This window comes from Nematolebias whitei, chromosome 19 (assembly GCF_014905685.2).
Source record: "Nematolebias whitei isolate Nwh7 chromosome 19, NemWhi1, whole genome shotgun sequence".
NCBI lineage: Eukaryota > Metazoa > Chordata > Actinopteri > Cyprinodontiformes > Rivulidae > Nematolebias > Nematolebias whitei.
Window position 1 is genome coordinate 24,996,047 of NC_056516.1, and position 15,155 is coordinate 25,011,201.

The 15,155-nt window shown below is 37.4% G+C and overlaps 1 protein-coding gene across 1 annotated transcript in view; it reads right to left on the reverse strand.

Moving 5' to 3' along the window:
• Window positions 1-5,643: 5,643 nt before the first annotated feature.
• The window catches only part of spire1a (spire-type actin nucleation factor 1a), a 40,797-nt gene continuing 31,285 nt past the window's right edge, over window positions 5,644-15,155 (reverse strand). Inside the window, exons 14-19 of the mRNA XM_037693387.1 lie at window positions 14,282-14,305; window positions 11,739-11,876; window positions 11,591-11,661; window positions 8,653-8,680; window positions 8,402-8,556; window positions 5,644-6,112 (exon numbers count right to left, since the gene is read on the reverse strand). Coding sequence (XP_037549315.1) covers window positions 5,860-6,112; window positions 8,402-8,556; window positions 8,653-8,680; window positions 11,591-11,661; window positions 11,739-11,876; window positions 14,282-14,305 — 669 coding nt within the window. The 3' untranslated portion in view covers window positions 5,644-5,859. The remainder of the gene's footprint in view (window positions 6,113-8,401; window positions 8,557-8,652; window positions 8,681-11,590; window positions 11,662-11,738; window positions 11,877-14,281; window positions 14,306-15,155) is intronic.

Consider the following 15,155-nt stretch of genomic DNA (forward strand, 5'->3'; position numbering starts at 1 on the left):
CCATGGCTCAATCAAGCACTTTGGAGCCAAATCTTCAGGGTGTGTTCTTTACTTCTTATTTGGTACAACATGGTGGTCTCCACCTACATCTGTGGGAAACCATTTCAGGCTCTGTCTCACAGTGGGGTGTTTGGTCTAGTTGGCATTTGTTTGCATCAAACAGGAGCCTCTAGAGGTGTCAGTTCTTTGGAATCCGAGTCAGAACTGAAGCGAGAACGTCAGAAATAACAAGGAGTAGTTTTCAAAGCTCTTTGTGCTGCCCTCATTTGATGACAAGTGTTGAAGCTCTCATTTCATAGACATCTATACAGAGCATAGCACTTTGTATGGCAGCTCCAATTTTCTTTTTTCTTTATTTTTTGTGATAAAGATGAACATAAAGGGGCAGTAGAACTGATAGTGGCACATGTTAATTTGCACTTCATATAAGCAGGAGTAAATTATACATTCCTCGTGATTAGTGTGCACTCAGTGATGAGAAACGCTGTCACGGAACACAACTGAGCTCCTAAAGTGTAAATAGCGTGCCTGTCACGTGTCGTTTCTCATAAAATGCTGCAGAGAGTGACAGTTTTACTCGAACCGAACAAACCAGGCCAACGCTGTTCAGGTTTTAGGGATTTATCCGTGCATTTAAATCGCCCCTCCAAGAAACGAGCCTTGCTATGTGCAGATGTATTTGAATAAGATTCTTGCTGCATTCAGAAATTAAGTTAAAAAAAATAAATAAATAAAAACAAGGTACACTAAAAGACTTTCATGCCATTTCTTTTTAATCTTTCAAACATTTTATGATGAGAGATGATGGAGTTGGTTTGGCTTGTGCATGATGTTATGTGCAACACCATGTGTTAACCCTTATAGTGTGTGTTGAGGATGACTGTTAGCTGCGACACATCATATTATAGCTCATTATTTGTGAAACTGACTGAGTTATGGCTTATGTTTCAGCTAATGTGGATTAGCTGTGGTAGCTAACTTGCATTAGTTGAGCATGCATCAAGGCAACTTGCTTTAGTTCGTCTCCAAAATTTAATCAGTTGTAGATCTAATTACTTTCTAGGAGTATCATCCAGTGGGCCGTGAGATATTTGGCTAACACAGCGGAGAAATAAACACAATTCAAACGTTGCTGATGCATCATTGCACCTTCTGTGTGTTGATGTGAGGACGTGTTGCAGTGATGGAGGGATTTCAGCATCTTCATCTTGCAGCATTAGTTCACAACCATGACAGCCATCGTTTAATCCTGTTAGAGGAGTTATGGTTTGCATCCTCGTGTGGATTATGTGTAAATTGTTGTTCCGTATTTGAGACTCTCATTCATTCTTTCTTAAAAATGTTCCTTATAAAATATTAGACTGTTCGACTTGATTTATTTTTACACCTATTGAGTCATTTTCTCTTCGTGCAGTATTGTCATTCATGTTATATGACTGTCCAGTGGCACGTTTGCTCTCCACACCAGTGGGACTTCCGCTAACATGCATTATATTTAACTCGTGCGTGATGTTAGGGGGAATGTAGCGAATACGCTGCTTTGTGTTCCAACGTGACGGACGTGCAACCTCTTGACCTGGCTGCCTGCATGCTTTTTAAACAGAGTGTCTGGTATGAGGAGCCTTCGCATGCAGAGGCCAAATATCCAGTTACCGGAGGCCTCCCTGAGAGAGCTTGGATGGGAGTATTTCTGGAATCAGATTTCACTTTTAATCTGTGGCCATTAGTGTGGGACCTGAACTCAGAAAGTGTTGCATGGAGTTTCTGATGACATAAACAGAATGTTATCAGGCAGACATATTGACTGGTGTGTGTGATTCCTTTGCGTTGGATGTCACGTGCTGGGATGAGTCACCCAGAGCAGCGTTTCAGATGAGCATCGTTGAGCTGCTGCTTAACACACAGCCTGTTCGGGACATTTAATGACCGGGTGTTTGCCTTTCAACAGAAACCAGCGTGTGAGGGTCACCCTTCAGGGAAGCTGTGACCACGCAGGTTATTTTCAGTGTCTGTTACTACCTGACCTGAGGATGGATTTTCATTTGCCTGTTCTGTGTGTGGGGACCAGACATCATTTTTTTTAAATAGTATGAACATAAAAAAAAACGATATGCACTACTGTAACTTTTATTCTGTTCGTGTTTTTTTGTTGTTTTATTTGAACGAGCTGCAAGAAGATTATTTTCTTTGTGTTTGAAAGTGGATTCGGATACTTTTAAGTTATATCATCAGGTTGTAGCTTTATAAATACAACCCTAAGTGGTAAATGACAGAATGTGTGATTTACTAATTTTATAAACCATGTTTTTTTTTCTTCACAGCAGAATGTTTCAAATGCCTAAATTAATAAAAAGAAAAAGTTTAATTTTAATGGCTGCAATGCATCTCTAAAAAGTTGGGACAGGTCCATGTTTACTTCTGTGAAGCATTTGTCTCTTTGTTTACCAACAATCTGTAAACATCAAGGAACTGAGGAGACCAAGGATGGAGTTTTTGGAGGGGAACGTTGTCACACTCTTGTCTTCACGTTGGTCTTTGATGGATTTTTTTATTTTTTATTTTTTGCTTCACGATTTACCAAATGTTTTAATTGGTGAGATGTGTGGACTCTTCTACTAATAGATGCAGTTTTAGGGTTTATCATCATCCTGCTGTGAAACCTGCAAGATCTTTTTGCATATGTTGTTTTAAAACCTGCATATATTTATCTGCATTAGTTGTCCCTTTTTGATGTGTAAGCTGCCCATGCACCCTCATACCATCAGAGAGGTTTTGAACAGATAAATCAATTTTGATTCATCTGACCACAGAACAGTTTGACACTTTGCTTCAGTCCGTTTTAAATGAGCTTTGGCGCCAAGAATAGAGCAGCGGTTCTGAATAGTGTTTACATAATGTGTGGCTTCCTCTTTGCACGATAGAGCTTTAAACGGCATTTTATGGATGCCACAGTGAACTTTCCTTGCGGACAATGATTTGTGGAAGTGTTCCTGAGTCCATGCAGTGATGTCCACAACAAAGTCAGCCCTGTTTTTAACGCAGTGGCCCCCGTCAGTCTAAAGACCATGTGCATCCAATATTGACATTCAGTCATTTGAGAACAAATATTTCTCCAGATTCTTTAAAATGTTTAAATTTTAAATATTTTCTTGTTATTATGAACAGTAGATGATGAGATATCTTCCCACTTTTTTATTTGTTTAAAAAACATTTAATGTATTCTGAAACTGTTCCACTATTTTTAGATGCAGTTATTTGGTGAACCAGTGCTCTTATTGATCTGTTGCCAATGAACCCAGTTAAAATGTAAAATGCTGCTCCAGACGTTTCTTATTCGTATCACTCACTTATTAGTCTTCTGTTTCCCCAGTCACATCTTGTTAAAAATGTTTGCTGCCATTAAATTAAAAGTTACTATATTTTTCCTTAAAATTACTACTTTTTAGTTTATTCTGATTAAACAGTTGGTATGTCAGTTTACTTTGTTTATTGTGAAAAATGTATAGGTTTATGAGCTCTGCAAACTCTGGTGGAGTTATGTTTGCAGAACTATGTCCTCCTAACATAATTCAAAATCATCCTAATGAATTTGAGCTGTTTGACAATTTCTAAAACAGAAAAAAACATTTTTATAATTTTATAATAAATAATACAATAATGATGTTCTAAATATTCAAGGATTTTGTTTGGATGAATTCCACCTCAGAGTTTTGTCCAGTTTTTATGACGTGCAGCCGTTCAGTATTTGATTTTGTATTTTTTCCCCATCCTACATACATTTCTCAATATGCACGAAAACTTAAAGTGCTGTATGAATATGACAGAATACATATTGTCATAGAAAACAGGGCGTGACTGAAAACATTGAAACACATTATGCAGAACACTTTTATTCCTAACTTTATTAAAAATCCATTACTAATTAACCTGATTTTTACTGCGAGGCACATTCCAACAAACGTTTCTTCTTGCTTTACGAACCATACACGACTTTTGTTTTTCTCGGATTTGTTTTTTAGTTTAAATTTCTGGTAATAAACTTGTTTTAATATATTTTTCCAAGTAACAAAGCGTCTCATTTTCAAGGTTTTGTTGTTTGTGACCTTGATCAAATAGAAGGCACAAATCAAAAGCAAATTAAACCTTTTTTATTTGTTAATGAAATACTAATGTATGTTAAGTTCCCTTTAGGTCCAATTACAAATTGTTAACTTGTTTAATAAATGCATTATTTGTAACAAATGCCAGCGTGTATTTTTTTGAAGTGTTTGTCAGACTTCAGTAGATATTTTATAATGTTTAAATACAAACCAATCAAGAGAGGATGCATCAGTCCTGAATTCAGCACATGGTCCCAGAACTTTGTATTCGAGCCTCTGTCGCCCTCTACTGTCTGAAAACAGTTTTACACAAACAATAAATGCACAAGTTCAAAATGTATTTAAAGTATAAAAGGTATAATCAGTGTCAAAACATAACTTTATTAGAACTTTCTTAATAAAAAGATAGATCTCAGGTACAGCATGCGCACATTCTTTACAGAGATCTGGAATGGTGTTGTAGGAACACGGCGTCGTTATTTACAGGCTGGTTTTGTGTTCATTTGATGCTGCGGGACAGAGAAGCCATTTAAAAGGGTAAATGTGTTCTTAAAGCACAATAAAAGACTATTATACTCCTTAAACAGCTACATTCAACTCTGTGGGGAGTTTTAAACAATTTTTAACCTAACAGCAGCCATTAAAACACAATTTTCATGTATAAGGGACTAAAAAAATGGCACTGAAAAACAAATATTTTAATTATTGATATTATTATTTAAGACGAAAATCATACATAAACCAACAATTGGTCAAATTAAAGTGCTATTTGCATTTTGTAGGGGCATACTGTATGAACACTGAGGCATTCACGAACCATATATTAAATTTAATCTGATTCCATTCACAAAAAATACAAATAAACCCAAGCTTTCAATGAAAGTCAGTGTGGAGGCAGAAATCCTAAATGAGGTAAATTCTTCTTTGATTTAGTTTAAATTTATTCAATTTAATTAATTTATATTTGGGACAGTTAAGGATATACAGCATGTACAAACCCTTCATGTATGTTTCTGCTGCCCACTTTGGAGCACAGAGGGGCAAAAATACAATAGAATCTTACATATCCCAAAATATTTAGTGTATCACACATATGTACAGTACGTCTGTGACTCCAAAGGCATTTAGACAGTACAATTTGACAAGAGGCACAAAACTCAAAAAACATTTTGACTAAAATCAACCCCTGAAAAAATTTTAGACCATTTATACCCTCTCTACATGTAGTCTCAGTGATTGGAATTTTTTTTTTAAATGCATTTGATCTGAGATGTTGAAGACGTAACATTTGGCATAATTGTTGCTGGAAGGATCAGAGAGAGGGAGGGGACCCCCTGCAGACCTGACGAAAGACGCTACAGTGCATTTCTGTCAAAAGACAATCTGTTTATCTTCCTGAGTGCAAAAAGTAAGCAGGAACATCAATAGCTTACATTGATTGGATCTTTGCAATATTGACACGATACCACAGCCACATGAGGCTATCTCTGTCATTTATGTCAAACTTTTACTTCTATTTGGTTCACAAATGTGACCTCAGCAGCTTATTTTATTTAAAATACAACAAACCGTTGCTGCCTCCTACGAGAACGTTTCTGTTTTTTAGAGTTTTGACACGTTCGGTACAATAACAGCAACTTTACCTGAGAGGAGAACCTCTTAACACTTTTAACATCTTAAAACTGTGGGGGGATTTTCATTAAATGTCCAAAAACTGGAAGAGGCATGAACCAAAGTGCACGCGGGGGGGTCCTATATTCTACACCTCACTGATGGTGTGCTCCGAGGGCGTGAAGTTGATCGACCTGGACGATGACATGTAGAAGGACCGAGTCCTGCGGTTAATTCGCGCCCTCTTGGAGGCCACAGACAGGCTGCGTTTGCTTGAGGAGATGATCTCCGTGATGAACTTCTTGCAGTCCACACAGACCTCCATGGTGGCCCAGTCCTCCGTCAGCTCTTTGGGCAGCTCCAACTCATCCTGCCCATCTTTGCTGCTGTGCTTGGACAACCTGAAGACAAACCGATACGTTCAGAATCTGGTTAAACTACACATATCATTCCATTTTACTGAAACAACTTAACCGTATTAGAATTTCGGGACAGCCACCAACATGGTTCTGTAATTATCTTTCGAATAGGTCGCAGCAAGTCAAGGTTGACTCTCATACTTCACAGTTTCTTCTCGTTATGTCAGGTGTACCCCAAGGCTCTATTCTTGGTCAAACTCTTTTCTCCATATGTAAAAATGATATCTCACATTCAGTTAATGAGGCCTCCATTTCATTTATATGCTGATGACACTATTTTATGCACGTTTGATTGTACTCCGGATGAGGTTGTCAAGTCCCTGGCATGTCCATGGTACCCTAGAAGCACCCTGCAGATGTTGGACACTGTTTATCATGGTGCGCTACGATTCATAACTGGCTGTACCGTACCCACCACTGCACCCTGTATTCACTGGTTAAATGGACATCATTAACTTAACATAGACTCTCTCATTAGTATATTTTCATCTTTAAATCACTTCTTGGTCTGCTGCCTTCATACATTTCCTCCTACATGTCACTGAGTGCAGCTACAGCGTGCGCTCTCAGGACAGTGTTCCCTCAGTGCGGACTGAACTAGGCAAAAGGGCCTTCTCCTACTCCGCTCCTGTTTCCTGGAATATCTTGCAAAAAGATCTGAAGCTCTCGACCTTCACCTTTCTAAGTGTTTTCAAATATCTGCTAAGTTCATGGCAAAAACCAATGCAGACATGATCCTGTTTTTAGTTTTCTACACCGCCTTATAATCTAGCCGTTTTTGTTTTTTTTAATACTATTTCCTTTCATTTATTCTTCTCAATTTACAAGCTTTCTTTTATGATTGTCTACCGTTGTCATCATTCATTGTTAAAATCAGGTCTCTCTTGTAAATGAGTCCTTGAGACTCAATGGGACTAACCTGCATAAATAAAGGCTGAATGAATGTGGTTTTCTTGAAATCCAGCAGGTCTTTTCTGATCTAAATGTGTCCCTGAAAGTCAAGAAAACTAAAATGACATGGTTCGGTCATTGAGGAACCATACCCACCTCGGTAGACTTCTCCATTGTATTATAGAAGAGGTACAGTCTATAAATATTTAGGAATTTGGATTGATGGTGCTCTGGGCTTCTCACATCATGTTAATGGTTTTGCAATCTAAGCTTAAAGCGAGACTTGGTTCTCTACATAGAAATCGATTTTCATTTACATTAGCTGCAAAACGCAGCATTGTTGAAAAAAACATTCTACTTCTGTTGGGATTATGGAGACATAATTTACAGACATGCTTGTCATGGTGTTCTTTGTAAACTGGACACAATTTATAACTCTGCTATTCGCTTTGTTACAAATGCTCCTTATAGAACACATTATTGTCACCCCTGCTCTCTTGTTAAATGGCCTTCTCTACGTGCTCGTTGTGAAATTCATTGGTTTACCCTCATTTATAAGACGTTGCTGGGTAATTCACCTCCATATTTAACTAATCTACTGCAACTAGCACCGGTTTCAAAGTATAACACCCAATCCTCTCAATATCTGTGGTTAACAACTCTAAAGACCAAGTCTGGCTTTGGCTCTGTGGCCTTTGCCTCTGTTGCTCCCTCTGACTGGAACCTGCTTCAAAAAAACTTTGGAAATTATTGTGATAAACAATAATATTGTTGGAAATTCGACAATAATCAGTAATTATTGTCAAATTTAAAAAATGTTTAATTTGTTTTGCATGTAGTACCTTTTTTCGGCCACTGGATGGCAGTACAAGCCTGTTTGAACCAAAGGATGGATAGTGAGGGAGGAGCAGAGTGTCTCTAAGAAAAATGGGAGGGAGGCCCCTTGGCGTGACATGGGCCGTCTTTCTTTGGTTCTCAAAATGGCGGACGATCAGTGTGGTTTGAGCTCTTTAGCATAGCATTTTTCACACAAAGCTTTTAATTAAAAAAAATCAGTAAACAAGTTCTCGACACGACACGAAGAAATGATAAAGCCGATAAATGAAAATGAGGTTGATAATTTTCATTTATCTTGCGATTAATTAACTTATTTATCGCGACAGGCCTAATTCCTTGTTTGTTATTGGCTACTGTATTTTATTGTTTTGCCTAACTGTATTGTTTCCCCTTGACCCTACAAGTATCTGTTGGTGCTTGCCAGGCCAGCACTGTAAATAAGCATTTGTTCTTAGTTTTTATGCCTGGTTAGATAAAGGTGAAATGAAAAAAAGAGACTTTCACATCAAATTTGCACAGTATGTTAAGTAATTCTGCAATAACCTTCGGCGTAGACTGTGCCTGCTGTGTCCAGAACCAGAAGGATGTTTCTCCGACTCAGCTGGAGCAGAAGTTACATCTGAATTCTCTTTATTTGTGGTACCAGGGCCCAGAGAGTAGATTGGCAAAGTGGAATAGGGCTTAGACGGGAGACGCATCTGGAGTTTAAAAAGAAGAAGAATGAGAATTTAAGCTGGATATTCAGTTTCTGAAGCTCCTGATGAACGTTACAGAAGAGAGTGAAATACTCCTACCTTTTTGGAGCACTGGGCGCACACCGGCCTGAAAAAATGAAAGGCAACCTTAAATTTAAATAACTGAAAAGATGAAATACTGAATTAAAGGAATCATAAACAAACATAGTACTTTATTTTCATTTAAAACCAAAAATATTGATAAAGAAGACAAAAAAACTTTGGCATATTTTGTACATTTTATCTCAACATCCTTAAAATAAAAAAATTAAAAAACATGGCGGACAGTGATGCTGATTTAACCCTAAAGAGAGAGATTTTTGGTTCTGTAAAAAGATTGTGAACAATTAATATCTTACCTGTTGTATATAGCTCTTTGAACCACCTCACTTTAGAGAAACTGTTCATTTCTGACCAGACCGACAAGCTAGATTAGATACAACTTTGCTGATCCCTTGGGAAGATTCCTTCAGGGAAATTAAAAAGCTAATGGCTAGTGTGGGGGGTGTTAAGACCAAAGTGGATCACAGCGTTCTTGAAACAACTCCAATCTCAGACGTTTCATACAAACACTGTAGTATAAACCTTTACAGAGCCATCAGTTCTGCATTACGTGGTCATTTACCGTAATTCCTGGTGTATAAGTCGCTATTTTTTCTCACACTTTGTACCCAACATTTAATATGCAGGAGCAGCAAAAATTTTGTTTTAATAATTTTCATAATTTATATTTTATTTTGAAAGATTTCCTGTGGCCTCTCAGCAGCTTCCTGCCGCTGACTAACATTTTCCTTTGACCGAGCTAGGCTGCTGCTCGTGGAGCTGCCGTGCACCCACTCCTCTTAGGGGCGGGCTTTTTTTTATACAAAGAGTGAACGCCCTCAGGTAATCACATGTACCAAACCTCTTGCTCAGGGTTTCAAATTCCCTACCATAACTCCACCCACTCTGTCATCATGTGACCAGAAGTCTTTTGGGGAATGATGCGGACAGCACGAGGGAAAGCGACACGGATGCAGTGCGTGATCACGTTTTTCTGAGACTCGAAGAGGGTTTTAATTCTCAGGAGAACGAAGAACATAGTGAAAAGTGACTTTTGGTCAACTACCGGTACTTTTTTTTAAAAAGCCGTGTTAAAGGCTGATCCCCCTCCCCTGGGTCACGACATGGACTCCACTGAGAAGAAGTCGTATAAAACAGTTAAGTCTGGTACTTATTTTAATAAAAAAATTTAAACTTATTCCTGTGTGACATCTTTCTGTGTGCGATAAATATGCGTTTAAATGCCGGGATCTCATTTAAACTCACATCCCAACAAAGACCGAGGGTGTGTGGGGGGTGCATTCCCCCTCCTCTTCCATCATGGGAGCTCAGCAGAGAAGAAGTCAAGTCAGATTTATTTTTAAAGCAGTCAGTCAAAACTGGTACATATTTAAACAAAAGTATTAAAAAACATCTGTGCACGGTAAACGTGTTTAAATACCAGCACGGAGCGACACAACGGGAGGGAGGAAGGGGGAACAGCCCCTCCCTCCCGTTGTCTCCTCCGCTCCACATACGAGCTGTGCTGAGGAGAAATCACGTCAAATTTATTTAGAAAGTACATTTAAAAACAGCAGCTGTTACCGAAAGTGTTTAACAATAAAAATCAATGGTACTAATTTAATGAATGCTTACGGTATTTTACCGGTACTATTTGCCTTCCGGTCACATGACCTCAATAAGAACTCTGGGTAACATTGACTGGTATATCATTTTTAAATAATTTCACTTACATAGATATTTGGCACTGTTCTGTCCAGTGATTATGGCTTAGATAGTTATTGTGTTCATTTTGGAGGTTTAATGCTTTTAACCATGATTCAGACAGCAAAGCAGCATGAAGACTTCTGACGATTTCATTTTAAAGTTATAAAAAGTTTAAAAATTAAAATAAAAAAAAATAAAAAAACTACTGCTAGTCGACTAAAAAGTCACTCTTCGTGAGGTCTGAACGTGTATTGAAAGCGAGCTATATTCTATGAATCGCCATCTGGTGGCTGATTCTTGTAGTACAAGAAAATTGCAGATCATGTCGGAGCTGGCTGGGCACAGATCCTGACGATGAGCGGTGGATGCCTGGGGCTGAGCAACCGGAGCGTCTTATTTATGCACAAAATTGTGATTTACCTTATATTTAGTATGAGCAGCTTAGAGACAGGTGCGTTCTGTAGCCCCGAGAATTACGGTAATTAGAACTTTATGCTCATTTACAAGTGGAGATAAGTGACAGAAGCAGCTAGCTGTAGCACTTCTGGTGCAACTACTGCAGGTTCTTCATACATTTTCCCCCTAGAACGACGATGTAATGAAAGAAGTTACAACAATTGAAAATAAAATGTGCATGATGTGATGTGCTATGAAATTGTTTTAGGACAACAGCAACCACTTTGGTCTGCTTGGACCAGCTGCTAGCTCATCCACCCATTCAGTAGTAAATTATTTCTCCAATTTGTCGTCAATGTTGTAAAAGCTATCTACCACAGGTAAGATGTTAACTGCTCTGAACATTTCCACAGAATCACCTTTGTAAAGATCTGAACCATTCTTTTAATTCAGACTTAAAGAAAATAGTCAAATGTCTGTTTTTCTAGATGACTTCAACAGAACGCACAATTTTAAACAACAGGGTGATTTTGTTCTGTCTGCAGGACACAATTACAAAAATTATGTGTTCTGGGCAAATATATATATATATATATAAATATATAAATATATATATATATATTTATTTATTTTATTTTTTTTTTTCCCCACAAGTTTGCACAAAGATCCTGTAGTTTCATTGTTCAATTTTCAAGGGAACACATTTCCTCCCACTGCTGAAGTTGATAACCTAAACCAATGTACTCTTTGCTGCATTCCCTCTGAACTCATCCCATATCTAAAATTTGTTGTTGTCTGAGTTGTTGATTTCCTGTTTAAGTTCTTTATTTCAGGTAAGAGCGCCTCAGTTTACCTTTTGCAGAACTGGCAGATGTAGGACCAGGTGAAGAGGGAGAACTTTTTGGTTCGACATGAAAAGCAAATCTTTAGAAAAAAAAAATAAGATGAGGTCAGAAATGTCATCATCTGATGCTTTTGAATAACCTCTACCCAAGCTCTACCTTTCCTTTCTTGAGAGCGTTGTAGACATCTTTGTATTGCTGAAACTTCTCCAGCTCAGCCTTGACGAGAACCTGCCTGATGTGCATCACCTCCTCCACTGTCAGAGCCAAACACTCCACTGGATAAGAAAACTCCTCCTGTAGGAAGCACGTCACATCAGTGGACTATCGTTACAGGAAAACTAGCACAACATCCAGGAACGTGCAGCTGCAAGAAGTGATGGCAACTCCTGACAGTGAGACAAACACCAGGCGAATGGAAACAAGACAAACACAATAAAATGGTGACGGTCACGAAGCTTTCACTCGCAGAGTAACAATGAGAAGAAATGCAGAACCTCCATGTTTTCTTTTTAGCTATATGAAACAAGTTAACACAATTTCCATATCTGATCAGCTGCAGCTGTGAATTTTTACAGAACATTTCTCCTCCCTTCATTGCTGTCACTCCACAAACTGAGCATTCACTCAGACAAACGTGACACAATGTCCCATTCATGTAAAACTAACTAAGTGAGTTACGCAGGGCTCAGTGTGGTTTGCCAGCACAGTTTAAAGTAAAACATACCGTGCCCTGACCACTGCAGGCTGCTTCCACCTGACCAGCACAAAGACAGAACAGGACATTCAATCTGAAGCATAGCCTCCAACGAGCTAATCATATGCAGCACGTCTGAGAAAACTCAACACAAGGCCTCCAACCGCTAAAGGGTCAGTTCAGAATCTGTTATGTAATCGTTCACAGCTAACTCTGTTAAGGAGACACACCGGTAATAAAACAAACTAACAATTGTTTGGGACCTTCCTGTTAGGGAGCCAACTTTATATATAATAAAATTACTTATTTTATTTGACATGGAGCGTGAAATTTAATTTCATAACAAGCAAAACATAAAAGTGGTCTCATGATCAAGTCACTTGATATCATCCATCCTAAATGGAAGAGTTGACTGAAATGTCAGACTCCATCTGACAAATGCATTATTGTAGCTCCATCACACCATCAGGGGGTCACAGCTGCTGCTTTCTGGAGCTGGAAAACAAACGTCTTACCGCCCACACGTCCCTGCAGGGTCCAAAATACTGTCTGCTAAAACCCCTCCCCAACTGTCTGCCCTTGTTTGACTAACAGTGTGAATGTTTATGAAGCATTCGCGCTAGTGTGATTCTTTTTCTTCTGTACGTTTTTCGGAGCAAATCTCGTCACGCAGTTTTCAAGCTATTGCAACAAATCATAGATCAAAACGTTCAGCTCTTTCAGGACAATCCTGTTATGACTTTTGGTATTGGTACAACTTTAGCTTTTTGAAATATTTAGACTTTTCTGCTATTTTTTCCTCATAGAAAATGAATTGAACTCATTTTACATCCTTCAAATCTTTAGACCTGTTTACAGCCTTTTACTGCTCCTTTCACATTTTGTCCCGGTTCAGTTTCTTTCAGCTTCCATGTGTAAATTTAAACCTTTTTTTTCAGCTATTTTCAGCTAATATCAGTTGTTTTTTACCAGCTGTTTTGTGCTCCTTTCAAATTATTTCTAACTACAATCTTTTTGTGCTTCTTCTAACTTCTTTCTGCTAATTTCAGCTTGTTATGCTCCTTTCAGCTTATTTCTGTAAGTTTCAGCTTTTTCTACTACTTCATTTACTATATAGCTATTTTTATGCTGATTTAAGCTTTTGCAGCTAATTACAGTTACACATTTTTTACACTCAATTAAACTTTTTCAGCCTAATTAAGCAACAATGTGCTCTTTCCACTTCCTTCTTGTAATTGTGGCTTCTTTCTGCTATTTTAGCTACTTTTCAGCAGGGTTTTTTTGTTGTTGTTGCTCATTTCAGCTTTTTTCAGATCATTTCCTCTTTTTTGTGCTCATTTCTGATTCTTTAAGCCTAATTGGGCAAATGTGCTCTCTCCACTTCCTTCTGCTAACTTAAGCTTGTTCTACATTTTCAGCTACTTTTTTAGCATGCTTTAGCTACTTTCAGCTTTTTTCAGATTAATTTGTTTTGCATGTTAATTTCTGCAGCTTTCAGTCCAATTAACTTCTTCCTCCATTCAGCGTAATTATGCTAGTTGAAGCTATTTCTGCTATTTCAGCTACTTTTTAGCTGTTTTATGCTCATTTTAGCATTTTCAGCTAATTCTACATTTTTCAGCTCATTTCAGTTCTTTCCACTTCCTTCTGGTATTTTAAGTTTCTGACTTTCATCTATTTTTCAGCTTTTTTGGGTGCTGATTTCAGCATTTTTTTTAGCTGACTTTCTAATTTTTGGTGCTCATTTCTGCTCCTTTAAACCTAATTCAGCAAATATGTGTTCTTTCTGCTTTCTTCTGCTAATTTAGGCTTGTTCTTCTATTTCAGCATGTTTTTTAAGCTAATTTCAGCCGTTTCTCAGCAAGTTCTTCTGCAATAAGCATTCACACTGCATTTTCACAGGAAATTAAATTCCTCTAGTTTCATTATGTTAAAATAATACAATGAAATGAAATGTAAAAAATAGGGTGATGATGATTAAATGAGATTACATCAACTGAGTTACCTTGCCACTGGGATTTTCAGTTTGCTGCAGAATGATTAAAAAAAGGATAAAACTGTAAGTAAGTTTATTAAACATGTTGGAGAAGCAGTTAACGTGTTCATGTGGACAGAAAAAAATGTGAAGTGACAAAAATCTTACTGATGACCTCTTCAATTTCACATAAAACTGAAGTAATCTTTGAATAAATTGTTCATTTTATGTGTAACTACAAAGCACTAAAGAAACAAGCAGCGGTTGTCACAGATTTTAAGCAAGCCATCCTTGCAAAGGTATCCCTAAAAAAAGAGACATTTAATTAGAGCTTTAAGGTGTATTTCAACTGCGCTGACAATTTTTATTTAATAGATAAAACAGACTTTGGTTTATCAAACAAAAACCAAAGCTTTCATCCACAGCACTCAGTGCAGCTGTCCTGTGGCTTCAATTACATCCACTTCACAGCAATTACATGACCGGTCACAAGACAAGAGGAAAAAAATGATATTTTCTACATCCACAGTTAATTTAACTACACTGACAAACTCTATTTTTAATAGCAATTATGGGTCTGAATGGAAATAGTAGAGAAACTGAGAAAATGTGTAAAAAAACATTTTTTTTAAAGACTCAACCTTTTAGGAAATTTTATTGTATTATTTTTAAATAAGTAATTATTTTATGTCAGTAAACCTAAATATTGTGGATACTGTTATTAAAATTGAACTTAATTTTGCTGAAGTGTGCCAGCTTTGGTTTAAAGTCTCTGCTAAAATCAAATTTGAAACAAATGTTTAAAACAAAAACTTTTTTTTTCCTGTTGTGTTTATTTATTTGCATGTTACAACAGTGACTTTTTTGTCCTTGTTTGTTAGAATAATAAAATATCAATTACGGT